This window comes from Coregonus lavaretus (genome assembly GCF_964263955.1).
Source record: "Coregonus lavaretus genome assembly, chromosome: 2".
In the NCBI taxonomy this organism is placed as follows: domain Eukaryota; kingdom Metazoa; phylum Chordata; class Actinopteri; order Salmoniformes; family Salmonidae; genus Coregonus; species Coregonus lavaretus.
In genome coordinates, this window is record NC_139989.1 from 31,367,417 (window position 1) to 31,389,641 (window position 22,225).

Sequence of the window (22,225 nt, forward strand, 5' to 3'; positions counted from 1 at the left end):
CAACCAGCTTCATGAGGTAGTCACATGGAATGCATTTCAATTAACAGGTGTGCCTTCTTAAAAGTTAATTTGTGGAATTTCTTTCCTTCTTAATGTGTTTGAGCCAATCAGTTGTGTTGTGACAAGGTAGGGCCCGAGTGGCGCAGTGGTCTAAGGCACTGCATCGCAGTGCTAGCTGTGCCACTAGAGATACTGGTTCGAATCCAGGCTCTGTCGTGGGCCGGCCGCGACCGGGAGACCCATGGGGCGGCGCACAATTAGCCCAGCATCGTCCAGGGTAGGGGAGGGAATGGCTGGCAGGGATGTAGCTCAGTTGGTAGAGCATGGCGGTTGTGGGTTCGATTCCCACGGGGGGCCAGTATGAAAAAAATAAAAAGAATGTATGCACTCACTAACTGTAAGTTGCTCTGGATAAGAGTGTCTGCTAAATGACTAAAATGTAATGTAAATGTAGGGGGGTATACAGAAGAGAGCCCTATTTGGTAAAAGACCAAGTCGATATTAGCTCAAATAAGCAAAGAGAAACGACAGTCCATCATCACTTTAAGACATGAAGGTCAGTCAATACGGAACATTTCAAGAACTTTAAAAGTTTCTTAAAGTGCAGTCGCAAAATCCATCAAGCGCTATGATGAAACTGGCTCTCATGAGGACCGCCACAGGAATGGAAGACCCAGAGTTGCCTCTGCTGCAGAGGATAAGTTAATTAGTTACCAGCCTCAGAAATTGCAGCCCAAATAAATGCTTCACAGAGTTCAAGTTACAGACACATCTCAACATCAACTGTTTTTAAGGAGACTGTGTGAATCAGGCCTTCATGGTCGAATTGCTGCAAAGAAACCACTACTAAAAGGACACCAATAAGAAGAAGAGAGCAATGGACATTAGACCGGTGGAAATGTATCCTTTGGTCTGGTGTCCAAATTTGAGATTTTTGCTTCTAACGGCCGTGTCTTTGTGATACGCGGTGTGGGTGAACGGATGATCTCCGCATGTGTATTTCCTACCGTAAAGCATGGAGGAGGTGGTGTTATGGTGCTTTGCTGGTGACACTGTCTGTGATTTAACCAGCATGGCAACCACAGCATTGGGCTTAGTGGGAATACATTTACATTTTAGTCATTTAGCAGACACTCTTATCCAGAGCGATTTACAGGAGCAATTAGGGTTAAGTACCTTGCTCAAGGGCACAGACAGATTTTTCACCTAGTCGGCTCAGGGATTAGAACCAGCGACCTTTCGGTTCCTGGCACAACACTCTTAACCACTAAGCTACCTGCCGCCCTGTTTTTCAACAGGACAATGACCCAACACACCTCCAGGCTGTGTAAGAAGGAGAGTGATGGAATGCTGCATCAGATGACCTGGCCTCCACAATCCCCCGACCTCAACCCAATTGAGATGGTTTGGGTTGAGTCGGACGGCAGAGTGAAGGAAAAGCAGCCAACAAGTGCTCAGCATATGTGGGAACTCCTTCAAGACTGTTGGAAAAGCATTCCAGGTGAAGTTGGTTGAGATAATGCCAAGAATGTGCAAAGCTGTCATCAAGGCAAAGGGTGGCAATTTGAAGAATCTCAATTATTCTACAATGTAGAAAATAGTACAAATAAAGAAAAACCCTTGAATGAGTAGGTGTCCAAACTGTTGACTGGTACTGTATATAAAAATGTGCTTAACAAGTCACATAAGTTGCATGGACTCACTCTGTGTGCAATAATAGTGTTTAACATGATTTTTGAATGACTACCACATCTCTGTACCCCACACATACAAATATCTGTAAGGTCGTCAGTCGAGCAGTGAATTTCAAACAGATTCAACCACAAAGACCAGAGAGGCTTCCTAATGGCTCGCAAAGAAGGTCACCTATTAGTAGATGGGTAAAAAAAGCAGACATTGAATATCCCTAGCAGCTTAAAGTTAGCCTCTTTCTCTCTGGTTTTATTTAAAGCTACAATATGTAACTTCTTGGGTGCCTGACCAAATTCACATAGAAATGTGGTATAGATCTGTCACTCATTGAAAGCAAGTCTAAGAAGCGGTAGATCTGTTCTGTGTGCCATTTCTATGCTTCCCGTTCTTAAAGTTTTGTTTTTGAGTCTTTTACTTTCGGTTCTGTACACTTGTTTCAAACAACTGAAAATACTATATTTTTGGTTATTGAAAATATATTTCACAGCGGTTTAGATGGTACAATGGATTCTCTACACTGAGCACTTGTTTTATCACATACACTGAAATTAGGCTAACTATTAGAATTTTAGCAACCAGGAAATGGCGGAGCGATTCCTGCATATTTCACCTTTAAATTACACCACTTCCCCCAGTCCTTTATAGCCTATAATCTAATTAGGCTACAACACAGAAAACAATATGTTTTGTGATAAATGCACTGCAAAAAAAAATTTCGTTTGGGATTTTTCTTAATGTTAAGGATCACAATTTCGTTATAAACTTTTATACGGAAGGTATTCAGACCCCTTGACTTTTTCCACATTTTGTTATGTTGTTACAGCCTTATTCTAAAATGGATTCAATAAAACTATTTCCTTAGCAATCTACACACAATACCCCATAATGGCAACGCGAATACAGGTTTTTAGAAAGTTTTGACAACCATCTCTGCAGCACTCCACCAATTAGGCCTTTATGGTAGAGTGGCCAGATGGAAGCCACTCCTCAGTAAAAGGCACATGACAGCCCGCTTGGAGTTTGCCAAAAGGCACCTAAAGGACTCTCAGACCATGAGAAACAAGATTCTCTGGTCTAATGAAACCAAGATTGAACTCTTTGGCCTGAATGCCAAGCGTCACATCTGGAGGAAACCTGGCACCATCCCTACGGTGAAGCATGGTGGTGGCAGCATCATGCTGTGGGGATGTTTTTCAGCGGCAGGGACTGGGAGACTAGCCAGGATCGAGGCAAAGATGAACGGAGCAAAGTACAGAGCGATCCTTGATGAAAACCTGCTCCACAGCACTCAGGACCTCAGACTGGGGCAAAGGTTCACCTTCCAACAGGACAATGACCCTAAGCACACAGCCAAGACAACGCAGGAGTGGCTTCGGGACACGTCTCTGAATGTCCTTGAGTAGCCCAGCCAGAGCCCGGACTTGAACACGATCAAACATCTCTGGAGAGACCTGAAAATAGTTGTGCAGCGACGCTCCCCATCCAACCTGACAGAGCTTGAGAGGATCTGCAGAGAATGGGAGAAACTCCCCAAATACATGTGTTCCAAGCTTGTAGTGGCATACCCAAGAAGGCTCGAGGCTGTAATCGCTGCCAAAGGTGCTTCAACAAAGTACTGAGTAAAGGGTCTGATTACTTATGTAAATATGATATTTCAGTTTTGTATTTTTTATAAATTAGCAAAAAAAATTAAAAAACAGTTTTTGCTTTGTCATCATGGGGTATTGTGTATAGATTGATGAGGGGAAAAAAACAATTTAATCAATTTTAGAATGAGGCTGTAACCTAACAAAATGTAGAAAAAGTCAAGGTCCCTGAATACTTTCCGAAGGCACTGTATATATAAAACAACGAAATAGAACAGAAGTGTCTAGGGCGTAAGGTGTAGGGGTGGATTGGGCGAGGCTTAACCTCGTCCCCAGGCTCGAATTGCTGGCGCATTGAGCCTGGTAACAGTGTGGGACTGTTTGGAATTTAGGGGGTGTGGATTTACTGAATGACATGCTAATTAGGCTTAGGCGGTATACCGTATCTCTGGGTATTTGGAAATAGCCACGGGATGGTTTTTCAATAGTGTCAAAACTGTTGAAACTATTTCAATACATTTTTATATTTGTAGCTATAATGAACAAGAACGCAACATGTAAAGTGTTAGTCTCATGTTTCATGAGCTGAAATAAAAGACCACAGAAATGTTCCATACGCACAAAAAGCTTATTTCTCAAAAATGTTGTGCACAAACTTGTTTACATCCCTGTTAGTGAGCATTACTCCTTTGCCAACATAATCCATCCACCTGACAGGTGTCGCATATCAAGAAGCTGATTAAGCAGCATGATCATTACACAGGTGCACCTTGTGCTGGGGATAATAAAAGGCCACTCTAAAAAGTGCAGTTTTGTCACACAACACAATGCCACAGATGTCTCAAGTTTTGAGGGAGCGTGCAATTGGCATGCTGACTGCAGGAATGTCCACCAGAGCTGTTGCCAGATAATTTTATGTTCATTTCTCTACCATAAAGTCGTTTCAGAGAATTTGGCACAGGAGACCAGCCACCTGGACAGCTGATGAAACTGAGGAGTATTTCTGTCTGCAATAAAGCCCTTTGTGGGGAAAAACTAATTCCGATTGGATGGGCCTGGCTCCCCAGTGGGTGGGCATGGCTCCCAAGTGGGTGGGTCTATGCCCTCCCAGGCCCACCCATGGCTGCGCCTCTGCCAAGTCATGTGAAATCCATAGATTAGGGCATAATAAATGTATTTCAATTGACTGATTTCCTTATATGAACTGTAACTCAGTAAAGTTGTTTAAATTGTTGCATGTTGCGTTTATATTTTTGTTCAGTATACTTTAAGTAAATACTTGCAGTCAACTTGTGCAATACGTTAAGATATAAAGCAGATCGCGTTCTTAATTTCACCTGTCACATTATGAAGCTTACCGTAGATCTCCAGAACAGTTGTGCCAGTCACGTGTTTGTTTGTAAATAGCACAACGAGAGAAAGCGGGATCAGGTGAGTCCAGCTGCGTATTGACAGGGGTCGCGTTTTATATCAAAAGTAAGTTTTTTTTTTCTTCTTCAATAGATTGATCAGGAACATTCAACTATAGTTTTCCTTCACAGAAAATACATTAGCGCAACACATTCAGCAAAAATTTGCTTAATTGTCATCAGTGGTAGCCATACAAGTAAATGAGCTTACAATGAATAAGGTATATTTTACAAAAACTATGCATGGCCATCCTATTTCTAATGTTTATCATAGAAAGAATGTAGCCAGCTACATTTCCTTATGTTTTACTTAAAGTTAATATTTCACCAGAGAAAAGTAGGCTGCCTACACCGAGAAAAGTAGCAGAGAAAAGTAGCTCCACATCAGTCATTGCACTGTCTGCTGATAGAATGCCTTTTCGTGAACTCATCTGAGTGATGAAGTGCAACTGAAGCCGAGCAAAAATTACAATAAGAAGCATTTTAGATCTGCAGTTACAAAATACAGCAAGCTTTTTCTCGTTAACGCGACCCCTAAGTTAAACTCGCTAGCTATCTAAGTGGCTGAATTAATAAGGTCACGTGGCAGCATAGTGTTATCTTTCTGCCGTGTTTTGTACAGCTGCTAACTCTTCCCTCCTTGCGTTTTTTTCTCCTCTCTGTTCTCAGCTCCTCCCCCATCTTCTCCAAGCAGAGCCAGCAGGCCCGTTTCCCTAGCAACTCCAGACTCCACACAGACACAGTGTGTACACGCGCTGCTTCAAAGCTAGTACTGTTCTTCCTTCAGACAAGCATGCTTCAAAACTTTGTGCATTTGCACGTCTCTCATTCACATTCGCTTGTAAATGTCCAAACTTAACAAAAATGACATTCGGTAGCGCATACCTATACATGTATAACTTTATGTCCTGGATTGCCTGTCTTTGCAATTCATTTATTTTCATTTGCGCTCGTTAGCATATTTAGCAAGCAGCCTCCATGGAAATTTGCTATTACTTGTACACATTTTGTTAGTATTCTAGTAATAGACACCCAATGGGCTTTTGTGTTTTTTGGCGCCCCCTTGTGCACTAAGCCGGTAATACCGTAAATCCCGGGATGAGAGAAGGATGGTATGACGATATGAAAATATGGATAACGCCCAAACCTAATCAATTCAAATTCTGAGCAAATCACACGACTATGACGTGTGGCTCTAAATCGAGGCAACAGTTGTATTAGATGTGACTTTGAAAAATTGCGATAAATCGCCAATCAAAATAAATGTTCTATCACATTAGCCATAGTATTTTTGGGAAGCCCAATTGATTCTGATTTGAGGCATATAAAGTTTATATGTAAAAAACATTTCTAAGATGCGTACTATCAGATTTTCCAAACTCACTTCTTTGTTTAAATAACTTCTGCTTGAAGTCCATAATGTTGGGGGGAGGTTCTAAGGGTTATGCTAGATTGTGATGGACAGAGATCTGCCAATTAAAACCGGCGGCTGTTTTTCCGCTCCTGCCATAAGCTTCCATTCAACTTGATTTAAGTTCAGTTCTGAGGCGCTGTGAAACCAGATGGTTTGACAGAGAGAGAGCCGGCTGGTGGACGAGACTAGACCTCCCTGAGCAGGTCAATCTCCCCCTGTAATATACCTATACTATAGGTCCTACAATACCTCTCTGAGCAGGTCTTGTTCCAGGTTGTGTCGGGCCAGCAGCATCTTCCTCTTGTACTGGCGACACTGCAGCTCGTAGTACTGCCTCTGTCTCCTCAGCAGCCCTGCCTCCTCCTCCGCCTGCAGCTGCTGCAGACACTCCTTCTGACGCACCAGCCATTCCTGCTTCTCCCGCTTAGGGGTCGACTGGTTCTCATTCAGTTCCTAGTAGAAACACAGGGGGAAGGGTTAGAGGGTGACACCAGCCACTCATTACAACACAGGGGGAAGGGTTAAAAAGGTAGGGATGTGACAAATGGCTCATCAAATTTCACATCAATGCAGAGTAATGGTCCTATTATGTATGTATGAACGCTAAGGGCCCGGGCAATTAAGTTATATGTACCGCAGTCATATACCCTTGAGAGCGCCTTGGCTACGGCATGTTTGTCTGTCTGTAAGGGTACAGTCGTGGTCAAAAGTTTTGAGAATGACACAAATATTAATTTTCACAAAGTCTGCTGCTTCAGTTTTTATGATGGCAATTTGGCATATACTCCAGAATGTTATGAAGAGTGATCAGATGAATTGCAATTAATTGCAAAGTCCCTCTTTGCCATGAAAATGAACTTAATCCCCAAAAAACATGTCCACTGCATTTCAGCCCTGCCACAAAAGGACCAGCTGACATGTCAGTGATTCTCTCGTTAACACAGGTGAGAGTGTTGACGAGGACAAGGCTGGAGATCACTCTGTCATGCTGATTCAGTTAGAATAACAGACTGGAAGCTTTAAAAAGGAGGGTGGTGCTTTAAATCATTGTTCTTCCTCTGTTAACCATGGTTACCTGCAAGGAAACACGTGCCGACATCATTGCTTTGCACAAAAAGGGTTTCACAGGCAAGGATATTGCTGCTAGTAAGATTGCACCTAAATCAACCATTTATCAGATCATCAAGAACTTCAAGGAGAGAGGTTCAATTGTTGTGAAGAAGGTTTCAGGGCACCCAAGAAAGTCCAGCAAGCGCCAGGACCGTCTCCTAAAGTTCATTCAGCTGCAGGATCGGGGCACCACCAGTGCAGAGCTTGCTCAGGAATGGCAGCAGGCAGGTGTGAGTGCGTCTGCACGCACAGTGAGGCGAAGACTTTTGGAGGATGGCCTGGTGTCAAGAAGGGCAGCGAGGATGCCATATTCTGCAAAAGGTACAGGGATTGGACTGCTGAGGACTGGGGTAAAGTCATTTTCTCTGATGAATCCCCTTTCCGATTGTTTGGGGCATCCGGAAAAAAGCTTATCCGGAGAAGACAAGGTGAGCGCTACCATCAGTCCTGTGTCATGCCAACAGTAAAGCATCCTGAGACCATTCATGTGTGGGGTTGCTTCTCAGCCAAGGGAGTGGGCTCACTCACAATTTTGCTTAAGAACACAGCCATGAATAAAGAATGGTACCAACACATGCTCCGAGAGCAACTTCTCCCAACCATCCAAGAACAGTTTGGTGACGAACAATACCTTTTCCAGCATGATGGAGCACCTTGCCATAAGGCAAAAGTGATAACTAAGTGGCTCGAGGAACAAAACATCGACATTTTGGGTCCATGGCCAGGAAACTCCCCAGACCTTAATCCCATTGAGAACTTGTGGTCGATCCTCAAGAGGCGGGTGGACAAACAAAAACCAACAAATTCTAACAAACTCCAAGCATTGATTATGCAAGAATGGGCTGCCATCAGTCAGGATGTGGCCCAGAAGTTAATTGACAGCATGCCAGAGCGGATGGCAGAGGTCTTGAAAAAGAAGGGACTACACTGCAAATATTGACTCTGCATAAACGTAATGTAATTGTCAATAAAAGCCTTTGACACTTATGGAATTATACTTCAGTATACCATAGTAACATCTGACAAAAATATCTAAAAACACTGAAGCAGCAAACTTTGTGAAGACCAATACTTGTGTCATTCTCAAAACTTTTGACCACGACTGTACACAACGGCTTTTTAAATGCCGACACAAAACCTTCTCTGGAGATAGTTTTTCGAAGTGCCACTGAACAGACATTTTACTTGTCTGTAAAGGAATGCCGCTTCTGAAGCGGAACTAACATCCATCACTAGGCGACCAGAACTGTCAATCAAATCATCTCGAGCTGCCTGCATCTTCCATAGCAAGCTAGCGAGGGATGGAGAGAGAGGAGAGGGGCACAGTATAGGGATGGAGAGAGAGGGGAGGGGCACAGTATAGGGATGGAGAGAGAGGGGAGGGGCACAGTATAGGGATGGAGAGAGAGGGGAGGGGCACAGTATAGGGATGGAGAGAGAGGGGAGGGGCACAGTATAGGGATGGAGAGAGAGGGGAGGGGCACAGTATAGGGATGGAGAGAGAGGGTAGGGGCACAGTATAGGGATGGAGAGAGAGGGGAGGGGCACAGTATAGGGATGGAGAGAGAGGGGAGGGGCACAGTATAGGGATGGAGAGAGAGGGTAGGGGCACAGTATAGGGATGGAGAGAGAGGGTAGGGGCACAGTATAGGGATGGAGAGAGAGGGTAGGGGCACAGTATAGGCAGGTCCAGACAGACGGAGTCAGAACCGCGCACTAGGCCTATCTATCGGCAATCAAAATCTTTATCTTGCAATGGAATGCTGTATTTCACAATTTCTTGCAGTAAAAAAACTTCAGTAAAGCAGGGACTATCATCAATGAACAGGCTAGGGGAACAGACTGAAGACTGAACACACACTTGTATCATTAGTGAAGAGAAAGAGCAGACGAGCCAGCTGCACTGTGATAACAAATTTGTGGGGGAAAAAACTAAACAATTGTTTTCCCCTTAGGGATTTTTTCGTAACGTTAAGGATCCCAATTTCGTTTAAACGTTCACACCCCTAGTTAAAGGCTGACAACAGCCACCCTTGCTTCTCCCTCTTAGGTGTCGACTGGTTGTCATTCAGTTCCTAGTAGAAACAACACATGGGGAAGGATTAGAGCAGGGACCATCAACTAGATTCAGCCAGGGGCCGTTTTCTTTCTTGAGCGGATGGTTGGGGGGCCGGAACATAATTACAAATAATTTGTAGACTGTAAATTAACCGCAAGAAGCCCAAACAGATACAATATTTGATTAAAACATAATTTCAAACCTTGCTTACATTTGTATATGATGACTTGTTTCTCTATTATGCGTGGGACTACTTGGGAAAAGATTTCTAAATAATAATAATAATAATAATAATAATAACCTGGAGCCTATTTCCTGCTATTTTTACAGTCCTATGTGCAACAAGAAAAAATATATAAAAAAACATATTTTTCTTTATCTTCTTTGAAAAATTGCGGGCCGCCAGTTGGGGAACCCTGGGTTAGAGGGTGACACAAGCCAATCAAAACAATAGGGGGAAGAGTTAGAGGGTGGGTCAGTCCCATGTGACTGACCCACCCTCTACCTTATTCCAACCAGACGACTACCTCGTGTGGTTGGAATAAGGTAGTCGTGTGGTTGGAATAAGGTAGTCGTGTGGTTGGAATAAGGTTGTACCTCTTTGAGCTGGTCCTTGCGCTGGCGGTACTGGCGTTTCTGAGACTCCAGTAGACTGGTCAGCTCTTTCTTCTGCTGGCTCAGGATATGCTGCTGGAACTTCTTCTCCTCAGCTAGGGCTGCCTTGGTCTGGAGAGAGAGAGAGAGAGGGGGGGGGTGAAGGGAGAAGACTAACACATTTTGTTCCTCTTTCCACAGTCCTCCTTCCCTATTTCTTGCCCGGTTTGACCCCCTCTCCTCCGAAGCTCTGGTTCTCCACCCCTCCATACCTCCTCCTTTCCTCCAGTCCCGCCATCCCTCACCTCCTTCTCCAGGATGGCCTGGTGTTTCTTGCCCAGTTTGTCCCCCTCCCCTCCGAAGCTGTTCCTCTGGTTCTCCAGCTCTTTGTCTAGTCTCAGCTGGTGCTCGTCCATCTCAGCCTTCAGCTTGTTCTCCAGGCCCATCAACTGTTTCTGGTGCTGCCTCCTCATCCTCTTATAGCCGGACATCTGCTCCCTCAGCGCTGAGCCCTGCTCGTGTTCCTGGATCTGACGAGTCACCTGGAGAGAGAGAGAGGGAAGAGAGAGAGAGGGAAGAGAGAGTGGGAAGGAGAGAGAGAGAGAGAGAGAGAGAGGGGAGGGGAGGAAAGAGAGAGGGAATGTGTCTTAATAGTATCTGAAATCGGAGTTTTCGATTGAGCCTGCCTGGAGAAACAGATGGGTGGTGTCAATCAGACCTAGGTTCAAATAGTATCTGAAATCTTTGAGCGTTTGATTGAGTCTGTCTGGAGAGACAGATGGGCGTGGTTTCCAGTTGTGGGACTGTTCCATTGGACCGCAGGCTAACTCAATCAAGCTCAGGCAAAGTAATTGTAAGAAAACAAACAAGCGTTCATAGTAGTATGAGAGAAGGGTTAGGGGGTTGTGTTAGCAGTCGTATCAGAGAAAGAGAGGTTTGGGGGTTAGCGTTTGCGGTCATGTCAGAGAGAGTGGTTAGCGGTTGTGCTAGTGGTTGGGTCAGAGTGAGGGGTTTGGGGATGTGCTCACCAGGGAGGCCGTGCGGATGGTGGCGAAGTGGTCCCGGTTGCGGTAGTAGGCCCTGCGGCGGGCGGCTGACGAGGGCTGCTGCTGGTCCATCTCTGGCTGGTATGGGTCATCATAGATATTATCCTGACCCTGGGGGAGGGGGACAAGGAGAGAGCGAGACAATTCAGAAGGAGAGGGAAGTTTAATTAATGTCCACAAACACAGACAATTGCACAAACCTGACATATTTACCACATACATACACACACCACCATCTTCTCTCTCTCTAGCGCACACGCCACACACACACACACACACCTCTCTCAGACTTACAGTAGGGCGGTGTATAATGGAGGAGTTTGAGGTGACTGTGTGCTCTCCCTCGGTCATCATGGCCATCTCGTTGCTGTCGTCGGAGCCGTCTGCCAGGCTGTTGACCGAGGAGCTCTGGGAGCTGGCGGAGATGGACATACTGGGCACAGACTGGGAACTCTCCATGCTGCCCACAGTGCCCGTACGCAGCAGGTACTGCTCCGCCTCCTGGGTGAGAGGGAGGGAGAGAGGAAAAAGAGAGACGTTATACACAGGCAGGCAGAGAGAGAGACACACAGGCAGAGACAGAAAGTTAACATAAGATACATTGCCTTCAAAAAGTATTCACACCCCTAGACTTTCCCCAAATGTTGTTGTGTTACACCCTGCATTTAAAAATGGATTACATTGAGATTGTGTCACTGGCCTACACACAATAACCCATAATATCAAAGTTAAATCGTTTAGACATTTTTACAAATTGATTAAAAATGAAAAGCTGAAATGTCATGAGTCAATAAGTATTCAACCCCTTTGTTATGGCAAGCCTAAATAAGTTCAGGAGTACATATGTGCTTAACAAGTCATATAAGTTGCATGGATACACTGTGTGCAATTATAGTGTTTAACATTATTTTTGAATGACTACCTCATCTCTGTACACACATACAATTACTGGAGGTCCCTCAGTTGAGCAGTGAATTTCAAACACAGATTCAACCACAAAGACCAAGGAAGATTTCAAATGCTTTGCAAAGAAGGGCACCTATTGTTAGATGGGTAAAAATAAAAAAAGCAGACATTGAATATCCCTTTGAGCATTGTGAAGTTATTAATTACACTTTGGATGGTGTATCAATACACCCTGTCACTACAAAGATACAGGCGTCTTTCCTAACTCAGTTGCCGGAGAGGAAGGAAACCGCTCAGGGATTTCTCCATGAGGCCAATGGTGACTTTAAAACAGTTAGAATTTAAATGGCTGTGGTAGGAGAAAACGGAGGATGGATCAACAACATTGTAGTTACTCCACACTACTAACCGAAATGACAGAGTGGAAAGTATTCCTCCCCACCCTACAACCAGAGGAGGTCCATTATGGGCCTTACTAACATGGGGGGGAGCCCCTACCTCCTCCTCCTCTCCTCCCTCTGGGGTGGGTCCGTTTTGGGCTTCATGGAAGAGGATCTTCTTCATCTTCCTGTACTGCAGGTTGTCCAGCTCCCGCACTGCGTCCTTGGTCCTCGCTATGAGGTCCATCACCGCCGTCAGGGGACGCTCACGACACAGAAACCGGTGCTACAGACGGTGGAAGGAAGGGAAGGAAGGGAAGAAAGGGGGGGTGGGGGAAGAGGGAGTGCAAAGAGTTAGAGAGAGAAATTGAGGAAGAGAGGAGGAACGAGGAAGAGGTGTGTGTGTGTGTGTGTGTTGCACTCTTACATTGAGCAACACATCAGAGATAGGCCTGTCCTGTGGAATCTTCTGCAGACAGGAGTCCACAAAGTTACGGAAATAATCAGACCTGCGGCGCGAGAGAGAAGAGAGTACAGTCAGAGAGAAAACAGAGAAAGAGAGAGAGCTGGTGAGCGAGCGAAAGAGAGAGTTAAGAGACAAACGAGACAGTGATGTAAAGGACAGATCAAGAAAAAAGGAGTTAAGCAAGAGAGTGGGTTAGGTGAATGACAGACTGATAAGTGAGTGGAGAGATGTGCATGAGGGAGAAAGAGGGAGAAGGAGATAAAAGAAAAATGGACAGACAAGGAGAGATTGTGCATGATAAGAGGGGGAGAGTGATGCTCACCAGTGATTGGACGCTAGGATGGGGCTCTCGTTCTGGGCGATGTGGTATAAGGCACTCATTGCATTCATATTGAACAGAGGAGGCTTTCTCTCCGCTAAAGAGAGACAACGGAGGGAGAGAGAGAGAGAGAGAGAGAGAGAGAGAGGGTAGAAAAAGAAGAGGAGAGAGAGATCAAGTGAGAGAAGGAAAGGGAGATAGAGAGAGGGAGAAAGTGACCAAGCGATAGAGAGAGAGAAGGGAGAGAGGACATGTTAGCTAACAGCCAAAGCAGCTTAGCGCTGAGTCTTTTAAATCCCAGTAACAATGTCGTGACAAACAGACACAACATAGACTATTCCCAACTCCCAGGGGTTAGGGATTTGGTCAGACCACTTAGACAGGGGTCACTCTGAGGGCCTGGGTTCAAAGTTCACTGTGGAGCCATTTGCCAAGACGCCTTCATATCTCCTATATTATACTACATTGATAGTTTTAACTTCTGAAATCTATCTCTTTCTTGATGTAGTGTCAAAGGGCGGCATTCCCTCTCTACAGTACCATGGAGACTGAATAGTTTGTTGCCGTGGCGATGCCTACCCAGCTCTATACAGGTGATGCCCAGAGACCAGACGTCCACCTTGCCATCGTACTGACCCTCGTCCATCGCTAGGATCACCTCCGGAGCCATCCTGGAAAAAGAGTGAACCATCCCTTTAAAATCAGCCACTGGTTAAAAAGAGTGAACCATCCCTTGTGTGTAGGGCAGGGGGTGGGGGAGGATTTGTAGATTCACGGGAGAGGACCGCAAGTACTTTGGCCCTCAAGGAATTGAACAGTCCACAGTTCTAGCTCCTCACCAGTAGGGGGTTCCTACAAAGGAGTTGGCGGGGGCAACAATGGAGGCAGAGCCAAAGTCTCCCAGCTTCACCTGGCCAGGCTCTGTCAGGAGGATGTTCCCTGCCTTCACGTCCCTGAGAGGAGAGGAGCAATGTTAACACAAAGTGACAAAAAAAAATGTTGACAATGTTAACACAACGGTAACACATTGTTAACGTTGACAGTGCAGAGATAACGACGTTGAACATTTAATTTAATGCAGGGGTGGGCTAACTTTTTGGCTCAAGGGCCACATCGGGATTTAGAAATTCTACGGAGGGCCGCACAGATTTTTTTGGGACCGATTTTTTTGTCAAAATCAATTTGCGGGCCAGTTATTTGAAAATATATATACACACACTACCGGTCAAAAAGTTTTAGAACACCTACTCATTCAAGGGTTTTTCTTTGTATTACAGGTGCATTTCAATTAACAGGTGTGCCTTCTTAAAAGTTAATTTGTGGAATTTCTTTCCTTAATGCGTTTGAGCCAATCAGTTGTGTTGTGACAAGGTAGGGGGGGTATACAGAAGATAGCCCTATTTGGTAAAAGACCAAGTCCATATTATGGCAACAACAGCTCAAATAAGCAAAGAGAAACGACAGTCCATTATTACTTTAAGACATGAAGTTCAGTCAATACGGAACATTTCAAGAAGTTTGAACGTTTCTTCAAGTGCAGTCGCAAAAAACATCAGCGCTATGATGAAACTGGCTCTCATGAGGACCGCCACAGGAAAGGAAGACCCAGAGTTACCTCTGCTGCAGAGGATAAGTTCATTAGTTACCAGCCTCAGAAATTGCAGCCCAAATAAATTATTCACAGAGTTCAAGTAACAGACACATCTCAACATTAACTGTTCAGAGGAGACCGTGTGAATCAGGCCTTCATGGTCAAATTGTTGCAAAGAAACCACTACTAAAGGACACCAATAAGAAGAAGAGCCCTGCTTGGGCCAATAAACACGAGCAATGGACATTAGACCGGTGGAAATCTGTCCTTTGGTCTGGAGTCCAAATCTGAGATTTTTGGTCCCAACCGCCGTGTCTTTGTGAGACGCGTGTGGGTGAACGGATTATCTCCGCATGTGTATTTCCCACCTTAAAGCATGGAGGAGTTATGGTGTGAGGGTGCTTTGCTGGTGACACCGTCTGTGATTTATTTAGAATTCAAGGCACACTTAACCAGCATGGCTACCACAGATTTTTCTGCAGCAATACGCCATCCCATCTGGTTATTTGAAGAATCTCAAATATAACATATATTTAGATTTGTTTAACACTTTTTTGGTTACTACATGATTCCATATGTGTTATATCATAGTTTTGATGTCTTCACTATTATTCTACAATGTAGAAAATAGTAAAAATAAAGAAAAACCCTTGAATGAGTAGGTGTTCTAAAACTTTTGACCGGTAGTGTAGGTCCATTATAATTTTTGCATACTTTCTATACAATTGTAGACGTTCAATAGTGGCCTGGAGTGTTTTCTTAACCCATGATCATTTCCACCCCCTAAAAAATTTATATATAACCCTGATTTAACCCTAAACCAGGAAAGACCCTTAAGGCTAGAAACCTCTTTTGCGAGGGTGACATACCCTATATAGCATTTATAGTATAGAAGATGCCAGGATCCGGTTTCCCAAAAGCATCTTAAGGCTATAAGTTCATCGTTAGAACCTTCATAGGAGCATCGTTAAAATCGGCAAGCGATCGTTATTAACGTTGTACTTGAAAACGCTCGTAATCTAACGCCTACCTCAGACCAGCTAATTGTGTCATTACATGCTGTTTTGCATTCCCGAATCACTTAATACTCCGCTAAAAAGAATCACATGGTTTACCCGTCTCTCTGTGACCGCGAAAACTTCAGAACAATGTTGACTACAAATACAAAGTTGCCAATGTCTTTGCAATTGATACAAACAAGCAAAGTATAAAAAGATGCTTCAGATGAAAACCGAGATGACTGCACAAAAATATAAACAGTAAGCGATAGGCCTTTTTTCAATCATATTGAAATACATTTCATGTTCAATCAATTGAGTTTTATTTTTCTACTTGTAGGCTACTGTCTATAACTTGTCTCAAAATATTGCATGATGTGCCAAATCTGTGATTTATAGCATTTTTATTGGGCAAACATTAGAATAAGCTGCCTCAATATTTGCAGCCGTAGGTGGTAATATCTCTCTCTCTCTCTGATTGCGTCAGTATTGTGAAATAATTAATGTTAAGGAAATATTTGAATGGAGAAAGCTGATCCGAGAGCAGCGCTCCTTTTCTTGCGATCCTATCAGTGATGACACACGCTCCAACGAAAACGCATGTTACATCTTCGGCCGTTGTAGGAAAGATGCAAGGTTAAAACACTCGTAGGCCTGAGTTCCATCGCTATCGGGAATATGGGCCCAGGCTATTAAGGCCACAATGGAATGATTATCCAAACAATGGAATGATTATTGAAACGCATGATGAGAGACTGAAAGACATAGCAGTGAAAACAGAACTGGAATTGAACGGCCAGAATTGCTCTAAGACACTGCACAGTGACAGCGTATGGACAATACAGTGGCATAGACCAAGAGGTTGCAGTAGATGTAAAAAAAACAACAACAACAAAAACAAGTGTCTGCTAAATGGCATATCTTTTTTATAACATTACCTGTGGATCATGTTGTGGGAGTGAAGATAGGCCAAGCCGAGCAGTGCACCATGGGTAATTGCAGCTATTTCTACCTCCTGTAGTGGCTTCTTGTGAACTACAGAGAGAGTTAGAGAAAAAGAAAGAGAGAGAGCAAGACAGAGAGCAAGAGAGAGAGCAAGGGCAAGAGAGAGAGTCTAGTTATATACAGAGCTTCAAAAACATGCTAAATGCCCTTAAAACTCAAAAGTTGTTTCCCTGGTGTACTAACCTTCTAGAAGATCGGAGGCTGAGCCTAAACAGTACTCCATCACCAGCTGAGGGAGAGAGGGGGGACGGACTATTAGTACAGACACTCAAATAGTGTACTGGGGGCACACACACTGCTAATACTGACCCATGCCGTGTGCTCTCTGAGGTAGCATCCTCTGTACTCGATGGTGTTGGGATGACGGAGCTTCTGGAGGAACTTCACCTCCTTGATGATATCCTGCCATTTCTGAGGAGAACGAGAGAGAGCAGGGGTTAATACTAAACACCAGGCCACAGGGAATCATGAAAATAGACAAAAAGTAGATTGTTTAGGGACAAGTCTAAGCCATTCTTGAATTGCCTATGTAAGGGTTCTCTGACTCTGGTCCTGAGTGTGCAGGCTTTTGTTCCAGCCAAGCACTAACACATCCGTTTCTATTCATCAACTTGCATTGGCTCACCTCGTTGGACTGCTTGCCAGTGTAGGACATCTTCTTGATGGCCACCACCTCGTTGTTGCGCACATCTCGAGCCTGTCGGACACAGCATCGAGAAGGACAGTCACGCACACACACTCCATTCAAACCTTCAAATACTGAAAACAATAACAAGAGGTTCTGGCTCATACAAACTCTCAAAACACCTTGTCACACACGTTGATAAGGAAAGCAAACACACACAAACACTTTCTTAATCAAAACTCCCCTCCCCCCAATATTAGGTTCCCTTACGAAGTAGACCGCCCCGAAGCTGCCGTGGCCGATCTCTCTGAGGTCAGCGAAAAGCTTCTCGGGGTCATCTCTGTAGAAGAGCTCAGCCACATCCGGGTCCTTTAGATTGCCCGCCCGCACACTCGAGGGCATAGCCAGGGCCTGGTGGACAGAGGGAGAAAATTAGGAGGGAAAGAGAGAGGAGACAAGGGAGATAGAGGGAGAGGAAACAGAGAGAGGGAAAGGGTGTGGAGAAGAGATGGGATAGAGAAGAGAGGGTGAGGAGAAGAGAGGGTGTGGAGAAACAGATGGGATAGAGAAGAGAGGGTGAGGAGAAGAGAGGGTGTGGAGAAACAGATGGGATAGAGAAGAGAGGGTGAGGAGAAGAGAGGGTGTGGAGAAACAGATGGGATAGAGAAGAGAGGGTGAGGAGAAGAGAGGGTGTGGAGAAACAGATGGGATAGAGAAGAGAGGGTGAGGAGAAGAGGGGGTGTGGAGAAACAGATGGGATACAGAGGAGAGGGTGAGGAGAAGAGAGGGTGTGGAGAAGAGAGGGTGAGGAGAAGAGAGGGTGAGGAGAAGAGAGGGTGTGGAGAAGAGAGGGTGTGGAGAAGAGAGGGTGAGGAGAAAAGAGGGTGAGGAGAAGAGAGGGTGAGGAGAAACAGATGGGATAGAGAAGAGAGGGTGAGGAGAAGAGAGGGTGAGGAGAAGAGAGGGTGTGGAGAAGAGAGGGTGTGGAGAAGAGAGGGTGTGGAGAAGAGAGGGTGTGGAGAAGAGAGGGTGTGGAGAAGAGAGGGTGAGGAGAAAAGAGGGTGAGGAGAAACAGATGGGATAGAGAAGAGAGGGTGAGGAGAAGAGAGGGTGTGGAGAAGAGAGGGTGTGGAGAAGAGAGGGTGAGGAGAAGAGAGGGTGTGGAGAAGAGAGGGTGTGGAGAAGAGAGGGTGTGGAGAAGAGAGGGTGTGGAGAAGTGAGGGTGAGGAGAAACAGATGGGATAGAGAAGAAGAGAGAAAGGTGGATATGGTGGGAAAATAAAGCGAGAGGGACAGAACAGAGAGTGGAAGAGAAAATAAGCGAGACAAGGTAGAGAGAGAGTCGGGGAATAGAGGCAGAGAGAGAGTCGGGGAATAGAGGTAGAGAGAGACAGGAGTAAAGAAGGGTATAGAAATAGATAGGTAGAGAACAAGTGCGGAGAGAGGAGAGAAACCGAAAGAGAGAGGTTAGTTCTCACAAAGTACACTTAATAACAAACCCATATAAAAAATGTATAACTCGTCTCAACCTCGGCAGAGAGAGCTAGCGTCCATATACATTTACATTTACATTTAATCATTTAGCAGACGCTCTTATCCAGAGCGACTTACAGGAGCAATTAGGGTTAAGTGCCTTGCTCAAGGGCACATCGACAGATTTTTCACCTAGTCGGCTCGGGGATTAGAACCAGCGACCTTTCGGTTACTGGCACAACGCTCTTACCCACTAAGCTACCTGCCGCCCCCCATATCATGGTGATGGATACACAAACTTTCACTACAGCTCGCCATGGCATGTGCACACACACTATATAAAACACAGTCACTCTGTCTAAGTGTAAATCAAAGTGCTGTGAGAGAGAAGACATGGTTTACTTATAACAACTTAAAAAAGGTGCTACACATAGGATTGTATTTTTATTTTTGCATTGTAATTTCAGAAAATGCCCATAATATATCTGCAGTGATTGTGGACTGATAGTGTTTCACAGTATTACTTACACGCCAGTGTTGTGATTGGCTGGAATACTCGCCTATTGATTTCTCCCTCCGGAGCGGCGTCTGTTGTCAAACTGGGAAAGCTGGTCTGACTTTGTGGCTGTGTTATCTAGTGGAAATCGCTCTAATTTCCTGGTTGATAAAATTCTACACTGTTCGCTCAATTTAAGTTTATGTGAAAAAACTAACAATGAATAGTGCAGGGAATCATTGTACCATATAAATCGCTGTGAAGTATGTAAAGTAAGCAACAACATATGATTATTTAAATTGTTTATTAAAGTTTACGCGTTTTTAGATAATTGAAGTGAATGGTTAAAACATTTAATATATATATTTTAAATAAATATTAAATAGTTTGACAACCATGTTTGTAAGCTTTTAAATGACAGCAAATTCAACTGTTCATCTTTTCCAGTGATGAAGACATGGATGTCTCATGGTATGGGGTATGCAAAATGGGTCAACTTTGAGCACCTTTATCTCCTGAATGTTTTGGCATTCAGGTCCAACAAGTCACTTTCTGACCAAATCTTCCACGGGCAAACATGTTTTGTTTAAATCAAAAAGGGATGCTGTCAAAAAGTGATTGAATTCAAATGGATTTACCCGGCACCAATATTTCCCATTCATATAAGATTGATGTCTGGCCTGCAGATTTCTAATAGATTTGCAAATAGGCTACATCATATGGTGTGGAATATCATGACATGTAGCCTAACCACCTGACAAATGAAGATTTTGGAGGTGAACTATCCCGTTAAAAACAGCCAAGTCCCTATTTGCCTAGGGGCCTATTCTAACACTCTTCAAATGCATCCTCCTTTCTCCCTCCCCTTCCTTGAAATAATCACTGATCTCACATGGTTGCATAGGTGCGGGCATGGCCTTCCACCGTGATGATTTCTCCAGTCATGTCATGTGAGATCAGTGATTAGCCTACTTCAAGGAATAAAGAAAGGATAAATGCCTAAGTCTAGGTCTTGGTTGGTTTTGAGTGTGAACGCTGGAGAGGAAAGAGCAGAGCTAACGTAACCAGCTCCAGTGATTCAGTCTGGAGTGAATGCATCAAGACATCGCCCCAGGGCCTCCACTGGGCTTGGGATGCTCTCTTTAAACAAACCCTTTACAATAATGTGTGTGAGAGACAAGTGTATGTGAGAGTGCAAGAGTGTGTGTGTAGGGGGGGGGGGGGGGTGAAAAGGACAAGCCATGTCTGTACATTATATGGACTGTATGGTCTTTATAGAAATCCAGTGAACCAAACCCATGACTTTAGGGTCAAATATTCAATATGCTACGCTCTGTTACACAATAACAGTCTATTGGTGCTCAATTCAAGACTCATGTTAGCACAGAAGACCTACATCTTGATCTAGTTATCTGCGATGTCATCAGTGGCTGCACTGAGCATATCACCAATAGGTGTTGTCAAGTAATAAACACTAGGGAGATATTGCCGCTGACGTGGATTTATGGCCTATATTTTTGGTTTGAAGTTGATCCAATTCTCCAATGTTGCACTAATTTCCATTCCCTATTTTTCCCTGTTTTGTTCCTGTATGTATTCACCCTTTTTACAGTGTGATGTGAATCGTAGTAAAGTAGGTAGCTAGCAGCTGAACTGTGGGTAAGTTAACGTGGGGGACTGTGCATTCAAATAAGGGAATTGCTCATGACAGCACAAACATGATCTGATCTAGCCATGTAGCTAGACAAACTAGTTATGGAAGAAGGAATCGGGTCATGGAATGCTTGGCTACAATAAAACCATAATGTGTAATTCATTCTATGTCTATGTCATCATGCCATGTAATGAGTCTTGTGTGACAGACGGGGTTCGAACCCGGGTTTCGCACTAGGTTGAAGATGGGATATATTTTCAACCTAAGTCTCGCCTCGCCATGCATGAGTCTCACTCACTTTCAACTTTGTTAACTACACGTGTACAAGTCAGTGTATGCTCAAATAAGTGTGGTCACTGAGATAACTATCTAGCTAGTTATCCACATCAGACTGTCATAGTTAGGATGATACATAATATTTTGGGCTCAGGCATGTCACTGTCAGCTGACTTAAGTTTAGCATGATGGCTAATTAGCCATCTATGGATGTCTGCAAACACCATACGGTCGTTAGTTTAGTAAGCTAGTTAGCTGTGCCTTGCCAGCAATGTCAGTTAGCTGGTTAGCTAGCTAGCTGGCCAGTCAATTGATATGTAACCTATTCTGATGCTAAATACACGCTAAGGCCAGATTCGCAAACTGGCTAACTAGCGCTACACTGGCCGGCTAGCTAGCTAGCCATCATTGTTGACAATAAATTGCAACACTTACCACGGCTTGTTATGATCCCGCTCTAGCTACAGAAAAAAATAAAAAATAAAATCCCTGTAGCTAGTAGCGGTGGTCTCTTCAATGGGGCGTCTCAAATCGACGTACGATGCATTGTCATCGATTTCATTCTCACAGACATCCGACGATGTATTTGATTTGTTCTCAATTTCCTAGGCTAGCTAGCTTAGCTAGCTGTCTGACTAGCTACTTAATCCGTCCCGAACTGGTTAGCCACTAGCTGGCTGGCTAGCTACTAGCTAACGTTAGCTGAGTACGGGGTGCGGCTGGTCTTCTTCCACCTCGCCTGCTCCCCTTCCATTCATATCGTATTGTATCGCTACATCCGTCTTTCCGTCAAGTTTCTACAATTTCTAATATGCTTCTCCCCCGTCAGTGTTTTTCTGTCTCACACCTTTTTTTTGTTCAGAAAAAGAAACAAGATGGTTGTGAGTGGGGCGGGAGCCATGCGAAAACCGGAAGTAACGCCCATTGGTGTCAAAGATTTTTATAAGTACATCTCATTGTTCTATCTGTGTGGGTGTCTTCTTCTTCTTCTTCTTGTCCGTTTCTGGCACACTAGACGCTGTAATGCGTATTGCTGCCTTTTTCAGGCTGGAGAGTGAAATACACACTTAAATATCTAGCAGGTGGACTAAAGAAACCACAACAACTTGCTATTTCGCTCTGCCTG

General features: G+C 44.3%; 1 protein-coding gene across 1 annotated transcript in view; it reads right to left on the reverse strand.

Moving 5' to 3' along the window:
• LOC311102168 (serine/threonine-protein kinase TAO2-like) overlaps positions 1–21,964 on the reverse strand; it is a 32,707-nt gene extending 10,743 nt beyond the window's left edge. The window contains exons 1-16 of the mRNA XM_084143412.1: positions 21,535–21,964; positions 17,471–17,611; positions 17,201–17,272; positions 16,885–16,986; positions 16,759–16,804; positions 16,509–16,605; positions 13,821–13,934; positions 13,561–13,652; positions 12,985–13,078; positions 12,624–12,705; positions 12,315–12,482; positions 11,205–11,411; positions 10,893–11,021; positions 10,170–10,406; positions 9,868–9,996; positions 6,351–6,554 (exon numbers count right to left, since the gene is read on the reverse strand). Coding sequence (XP_083999538.1) covers positions 6,351–6,554; positions 9,868–9,996; positions 10,170–10,406; positions 10,893–11,021; positions 11,205–11,411; positions 12,315–12,482; positions 12,624–12,705; positions 12,985–13,078; positions 13,561–13,652; positions 13,821–13,934; positions 16,509–16,605; positions 16,759–16,804; positions 16,885–16,986; positions 17,201–17,272; positions 17,471–17,602 — 1,905 coding nt within the window. The 5' untranslated portion in view covers positions 17,603–17,611; positions 21,535–21,964. The remainder of the gene's footprint in view (positions 1–6,350; positions 6,555–9,867; positions 9,997–10,169; positions 10,407–10,892; positions 11,022–11,204; positions 11,412–12,314; positions 12,483–12,623; positions 12,706–12,984; positions 13,079–13,560; positions 13,653–13,820; positions 13,935–16,508; positions 16,606–16,758; positions 16,805–16,884; positions 16,987–17,200; positions 17,273–17,470; positions 17,612–21,534) is intronic.
• Positions 21,965–22,225: the final 261 nt, after the last annotated feature.